Source organism: Musca vetustissima, unplaced genomic scaffold (assembly GCF_032173495.1).
Source record: "Musca vetustissima isolate MV318-11 ecotype Yass unplaced genomic scaffold, APGP_CSIRO_Mvet_v1 utg161001, whole genome shotgun sequence".
Taxonomy (NCBI): Eukaryota; Metazoa; Arthropoda; class Insecta; order Diptera; family Muscidae; genus Musca; species Musca vetustissima.
In genome coordinates, this window is record NW_026882913.1 from 1,717 (window position 1) to 9,647 (window position 7,931).

The 7,931-nt window shown below is 36.5% G+C and overlaps 1 protein-coding gene across 1 annotated transcript; it reads left to right on the forward strand.

The window, feature by feature from the left end:
• Positions 1–565: 565 nt before the first annotated feature.
• On the forward strand, positions 566–2,599 carry LOC133329646 (uncharacterized). The gene is made up of 5 exons (XM_061538124.1): positions 566–709; positions 790–997; positions 1,065–1,251; positions 1,313–1,429; positions 1,648–2,599. Exons 1-5 carry the CDS (start codon positions 566–568, stop codon positions 2,597–2,599), a joined length of 1,608 nt encoding a protein of 535 aa, XP_061394108.1.
• Positions 2,600–7,931: the final 5,332 nt, after the last annotated feature.

Consider the following 7,931-nt stretch of genomic DNA (forward strand, 5'->3'; position numbering starts at 1 on the left):
AAAGACATAATACCTTGTACCACAGTGTGGTGAAGGGTATAAAAATCCACGAATTGTGTGAGTCCTCGAAAAAATGCTTTAAAAAATCCAAGCCTTGTGTGAGTCCTCAAAAAATATTTAAAAAGATACACGCTTTGAAATGTAAAATGAAGTATAAAAATCCACGAATTGTGTGAGTCCTCGAAAAAATGCTTTAAAAAAAATACAAGCCTTGTGTGAGTCCTCGAAAAAATATTTAATAAAATCCACACTTTGAAATAATTTACTTTATCATACTAATAATCACATTTTGTGTGTACCTAGTTTATTGTACATGGATACACTTAACAGTTAAACGTGCTGCATACAACTGACAATGAAAATATAGTCAGATTTTCAATATCACACTAACTTTGTATGGGGGTTATCAATAATTGAAGACTGCCCACCTTGATAAGATATAGTTTGAAATGATTTCGAAAAAGAAATTAGTTACTTGTAACGGAACAACATAATGTATTGGGAATTAGTCTAAAGTAAAGTGGACAAAAGCTAACATCGAATTAAGAAATATTTTCAATTCGTAATGGATATTGTGGCTGCCGACTATGATAAGCATACAAAAATATGGAGTGGTCCAAAAATAGCACCACTCCACAATATCGAACATCATTCGGTGGGAAGGATTTTGTTTGGACAATTGCGAACACATCCGAAAAATATTTTATTGGTGAGTTTAATGATATAGTAGGTGGGTCCAGAATTAATTTCAAGAATTGTATTTTTCCTTTTTTGAAATTTGCCTTACAGATAGATGACGATGCCAATAGAAGTGTAACTAATCAGGAAGCCCTCACATGGGGTATTCGTATTGCTCTCTTCTTAAAGAGTCGACGCATGCGCCACGATGATGTTGTGGGTATTGCAGCTCGTAACTCCACCTATCTGACATCTGTTGCCTTGGGATGTTTCTTTAATTGTACACCATTTCATGGAGTAAATGCCAGCTATCAAGAAGGTTTGAATGATAAATTTTGAAACTATTCGTTTATGATATCGAACTCAACCTTCGGGGATTTTTATAGCTACTCTCAGTCACTGTTTTGGTATTACTAAACCCGCAATCATTTTCTGTGATGGCCAGGATTATGAAAAGGTTAAAAATTCCACAAAATCTTTTAGGCCGGATATTTACACCATCAGTGAACATATAGAGGGAGTACCATCTATCCTGGAGTTACTTAAACCCAATCCAAAGGAATATTTTTATCAGTGAGTGAAAAATATGCGATTTTCTTATTTAAAAAGAATAATTTTTCTGATTCTTCTTTAGGCCAGAAAAACTAACATTAGGCGCTGATCAAACCGTCTGCATCATGTGTTCCTCGGGAACCACGGGATTGCCAAAGGCTGTTACAATATCGGCACATAAATTAATGTTTGAGCACCCGTAAGTTAATAAAAGTTAGTCTTTGAAATTTGTTAATAATAAATTTCAGTACAATGGATTGACCTTGAAATATATTTTTTAAAACTCCACCCCATTTGGTGGATCTTGAAAAAATATTTTAAAAAAATTCACGCTATGTGGGCCCTTCTATTTAAAAAAAATCGCCCTATGTGTCTTTCAAATAAATATTTTTTCATAATCTTTTTTTCTACTTTCAGTCTCCTAACCAGTGAGGATGTGATTTACACCCCCTCCGCCTTGGATTGGATGAGTGGTCTAATGATTACATTGATGAACATTTATATGTGCTGTACACGAGTTATAACCAGTAAACCATTCGACCCGGAGCATTTTATTGGCTTGGTGAAAAAATATAAAATAACCAATGCCACCATATCCCCCGTACAGGTTGTGGCCCTAAGAGAATCTACCCAATTCATAGCGGAAAATGTATCATCTATCAAAATTTTAAATTGTGGTGGTGGTTATATTTCCAAACAAACCTTGGCCTACGTACAAAATATCCTACCTAAGGCAATGATCTGCTTCGGATATGGCCTCACGGAAGCTGGTGGTGTATCGGGTTATTTCGGTTTGGAACGTGGTAATTCGGTGGGAAAACTAGTACCCAATATACGTCTACGTATTGTTAATGACAGTGGCGAAAATCTAGGACCAAATGAGACTGGAGAAATTTGGGTCAATTATCCACATCATTGGGCCGGATATTATGGCAATCCTATTGAGACACGACGTATATATGATTCCATGGGTTGGTTCCATACCGGCGATTTGGGTTATATGGATAAAGATGGTTTCCTTTATGTCAAGGATCGTAAAAAGGATATTCTGAAATATCAAGGATTACATTTTTGGCCGGGTGAAATTGAAAATGTCATACGGGAGTTGCCAGATGTGGTGGATTGTTGTGTTGTCGGTGTGTACGATGAATGTTTGGGTGAGGTACCCGGAGCCCTGGTGGTAAGGAGAAATGATTCTAATATTAAGGCGGAGGAAATTGTCGATTATGTCAAGGAGCGATTGATGGAGCCACAAAAACAATTACACAATGGTGTGTATTTTGTCGAATCGCTGCCTCACAATAGTAATGGTAAAATGTTAAAACGTGAGGCGAGAGATTTGTTCGAAATGTTAATGAATGGGAAATAGATCCTGGAGAATGTAAAAATTAAATAAAACAATCATAAAAAATAACAAAATTTTCATATTTAAATTTTTTATTTCTTGGAGGGATACAGGACTACCAACAGGAGTGGATTTTATAAACATATTTTTTTAAGGTCCGTCAATAGACGTGGATTTTTAAAAAATATATTTCCAAGGTCCATAAAATATAATTGCAGTTTTGTTAACTTATCCATTTTAATTTACCGTACCTTTATTGTTATGTACTTTGTAAACATAATCGCACTAACACGACACATATATACATATGTCTACGAAATGGAACTTTTAGTTCTGGCTTGTCATTGTGTCAATTTTCATTACCAGTTTGAAAATTTATGACTTCGACGACCAGTAAATTTGGCCGTGCCAATAACCGCATAAAATGGTATCGTATGGTCTGTTTGTATCTGCTGCCACAACAATTCGAACATCAAATCAATTTTGCAATTTTGTATAGCAACTAAAAATATTCAAATCACAAATTCAAACATATGTACATGGTTTGCAAATAATATCAGTGTAGATAATAAATTTCAATAACGATAATATTTTTGGGAAATTACAAAAATTCCTCCTTCCTATTTCTAAAATTTGCCCCTATCAAGTTTTAAGAATTCATCCATTGAGCACTCTGTTACATATTTCCGCAAACATTTCGCATAATATTGGCAATGACATTTTAATTGTTTCCACATACATGCTCATATATGTATATTGGATCGCATATGTATTCAATATCATTTCAAAACTAGTGTTCATCGCATTCATGCGGTGGCAACCACTTGCTGGTCAGTTTGGGAATAATATACAGACTGAAAATAATTGGCTTTGGTTCTGGGAACTACAAACTAAATAGACTGTATATTATAGACGCTTCGGTTGGAAAATGCGTATAATTCTTTAAAAATATTGTAAATGCGGTTATAATGTTGTATGTGGGGCTATAGGAATTCTATCACGAGTTCAACAAACAGTCAAAATCGACATAAAATGTTATGCTGATCAACAATATATAAACGTTATGGGATATCCGACTAACATTTCAAGGTGTGGCAAATGGAATGAAAACTGTAATATACACTTTACCTCATGGTGAAGAGCCTTCGATCTATATAGGCGAGATGAAGGGCCGCCAGTGAGCCTATCTATAGGCGAGATGAAGGTCCGCCAGTGAGCCTATCTATAGGCGGGATGAAGGACCGCCAGTGAGCCTATATATAGGCGAGATGAAGGACCGCCGGTGAGCCCATCTATAGGCGAGATGAAGGACCGCCAGTGAGCCTATCTATAGGCGAGATTAAGGGCTGCCAGTGAGCCTATCTATAGGCGAGATTAAGGGCCGTCAGAGAGCCTATCTATAGGCGAGATGAAGGGCCGCCAGAGAGTCTATCTGTAGGCGAGCTGAAGGACCGCCAGAGAGTCTATCTATAGGAGAGCTGAAGGACCGCCAGTGAGTCAATCAATAGATGAGCTGGATGACCACCAGTGAGCCTATCTATAGGCGAGATGAAGGGCCGTCAGTGAGCCTATCAATAAGCCAGATGAAGGGCCGCCAGTGAGTCTATCTAAAGGCGGCGATAAAGTCCGCCAATGAATCTATCTATAGACCGCCAGTGAGTCAATCAATAAATGAGCTGAACGACCACCAGTGAGCCTATCTATAAGCGAGATGAAGGGCCGACAGTGAGTCTATCTGTAGGCGAGATGAACGGCCACCGGGGTGTCTATCTATAGGAGAGCTGAAGGACCGCCAGGGAGTCTATCTATAGGAGAGCTAAAGGGCCGCAAGGGAGTCTTTCTATAGGCGAGCTGTAGGGCCAACAGGGAGTCTTTCTATAGGCGAGCTGAAGGGCCACCAGGGAGTCTTTCTATAGGCGAGCTGAAGGACCGCCAGAGAGTCTATCTATAGGCGAGCTGAAGAGGCGCCAGAAGGTCTATCTAAAGGCAAATAAGTCCATCCATAGGTGAGCTGAAGTGTCGCTAGTAAATCTATCTATAGCCGAACTGAAGGACCGCCAGTGAGTCCAACTATAAGTGAGCTGAAGGAAAGTCAATGAGTCTATCTACAGGCGAGCTGAGTGACCGTTAACGGGTCCTAGCCTATAAAATACCGAATGGAACGTAAGTATACCAATTTGTAAACAACCTGCAGAGTCAACAGTGACTATATCTATAGGAGAGCTGAAGCGCCGACAGTGAGCCTATATACATTTAAAATTAATAGTACGTTTACATTAGACCGGATTTCGTTAATCCAGGGGGTTTCAATTGTCAATTCCATTGTATACATGTCAAATAAATCCTCATAAAAAGTTCTAATGTAAATGCCGTTTATTCCCATCAGTGAGTCAATCTTCGCTTATATTTTTCGAATATACACACCTCGACATTTAATAGGATCCACATGTAAAATGTAAATATTCTATTTCTGTCGTATCGCCCGAAAAGAATTTTATATTTAACGGAATTATTTTAGAAATAAAATAAAATATTTTTTTCTCTGACTTACCTTGTTTTGCCATAAATTTAAATACCACGACAATGGTGTGTTGAATCGCAAGTACCCCACAGAATCAGCTGTTTCCAAATGTGGTAAATTCCATAGTAAACTGACATTGTTGTGTAAAACTGAGAACAAGTAGTAAATTTACTCCGTAAACAACAGCAAATATTTTAAAAAAATCTTTGAAAAAATAAATACCTGCTCCTGCAAAGTCCACACGATGAAAGAAGAATATTTAGAAATCGAAGAATATGAAAGTTATCCAAATCTTCTGCAATCGCAATGTGAAGAGTCTGCACAATTTGAGGAAGCAGCCCGTGCAATCCAACCGGAGGAGTCTACCGCTAATACCAATGAAATAGACGCCTGCAATGAATATTTTCCATTGCATCCACCGGACTATGATGGCCATGCGGATGATATAATGCTGCGGAAGTTGTTGAAAAAATTCCAAATGATGTTTTTGTATCCATTTTTCAAAGGTAAGTGAAAATGAAATTTTGATTTGTTTGAAAACGAAACCAGATATATTTGTGTGTATATGAATATTCAACAGCTGCTGAGTTGAAATAAAAAAACAAACACAGCTGTGTTTTGGTAAAGTGTGGTAGATTAACGACGGCCCGTGTTCGCTTCGAAGATGGTGAAGTAGATGTGTGGCGCCATCTATGTTTCAAACAATACCCCACAGTATAGATGGCGCCCAATTAAAAATGATAAAAATTTAAAATATTTTTTCCAGTCGACTTCAACACCATCTATATAGGAAAATTGAATTTTTTCTGGAAAATGCATTACAATTGTGAATAACAATCAATAGATGGCGGCACTGTTAACTGTTATAAAACTGTTATACTATTAATTTTCATCAAAATTTTTTCCAAAATTAATGATTTTTGGTTATTTTTTTGATTTTGTTGATTGATTTCCGCGAAAATTGGATGGAAAAACAAAAAACAATGTTTTTTGTTCACGGATAAAAAAAATTTCCGCGAAAATTTTTATTATCCATAATTATAGTCAAGACACCAACCTTATCCAACATTTTCGATAAAATTTTACGGTACGTTACGGTATCGTATATCGTATTTTTTGAGTGAAATTCTGAAATGCAGAGGGAATTTTTGGGAAAAGCTACTACTAGCCAGGCCTTCAGAGTGTAATAAAAATTATTCTCTCACTTGAGGAATGACTGAAACAGAAAAAAACATATTCTTGATTTTTTTTCATTTTTGAAATTATTATATCCGTCCTTCCTTGTTAAGCTAAATTTTTTGTTGATGCCCCTGGGAAATTCAGAGTTGTTACGATATCATAACAACAGAGCGAACAATATTAAACGTTTTAATCTCTTTATAGCAAAATAAAAATATATATTTTATGTGCGGATCTCTGATTTTATTTACATTTTAAACAAACATTTTCGGGTATTAGCGTTTTTATTCTTAACATGCCCCTGGATATTTCTTCATAAACTATTTTGTCAAAATGCATAAAGACTCGACAAACAGACAAAAATATTAGGTCATCCCATAAGTTTCTCCCCCTTTCATACCAATTTGCATATCCCATCTTGATCAAATGCCTATGTACCGTTGTATTGGGAATGGTAGTGCCATCCACTATCTATGACGGATTTGTTTAAATTAAATTTAAATTTCATTATAAAAACAAAATAAAAATTATTCAATAACAGTTTTCAACAAAAAATGTTTATAAATATTGTTAATAAACAACATCTCACAATTTATCTAACTTATCTTCATCGATTCAGTTGTATCGGGTTGTAAATCGGTTTGTTCCAGGTCCAATGTGGTCCTTGTAGTTGTTCTTGAAAAAATAATCTTTAAAAATCCATGACTTATTTATGTCATTAAAAAATCATCTTCTGTCTTTGATTATGTCCTTGAGAAAAAATATTTGTAAATAATCCATCCATCCTTGTATAGGCCTTTGAAAAATGATTTAAAAGAAATCCTGTGTTGTTGTTGTAGCAACAGAATACATGATGTGTGTCATTCATTGACTGGTTCTGCTTCCTCTACCTTCAAATTCAGGAAAGTTGCAACTTGAACGGGTTGCGTCCAAAGAGAATTCGGCGATAGATGAGTCGGCTTAGCTGGGCAGTTGAAGAGCTACAACGTGTCGTGTGGAGCCATAGGTCTGAATTTTTAAAATGTTTTTCTTAGAACCATCATCCTAAATAAGTATCAGATTTCCAATGGGGTTTCTTGATAACTATAAGACCTGTTACAAGTAATCTTAATATTTGAGAGATCTCCTATAGGTCTCCTCAGGTCTTTGATTGCATTCTCATAGGTTCCGAACTTCCGAACCAAGGCGATTTTACAATGATGGCATTACCATATTGATGAAGGCCTTTAATAATTCCATTGTCTTTGTCCTTTCAGCTTACGATATCACATATCGTAGTTTACGTTACCTTTCGGTGGATGACATCAATACCGTGATACGTAGTGTTGGACATCGTGCGGAATTCCGTGAGAAGCTTTTTATATGGCGAAGAAAAAGGGTGAGTCAAATTAATGGATAAATTCGTCAGAGCCGAAGTTTTTTTAATGCCCACAATGTGTCTTTCTATAAACAAAGGGCCGCCTGTGTGTCTATCTATAGACGAATTGATGGACCATCAGTGAATCTATCTATAGACGAATTGATGGACCATCAGTGAGTCTATCTATAGACGAATTGTTGGACCATCAGTGAAACGCATTGATGGACCATCAGTGAGACGAATTGATGGACCATAACTGAGTCTATCTATAGACGAATTGATGGACCATCAGTGAG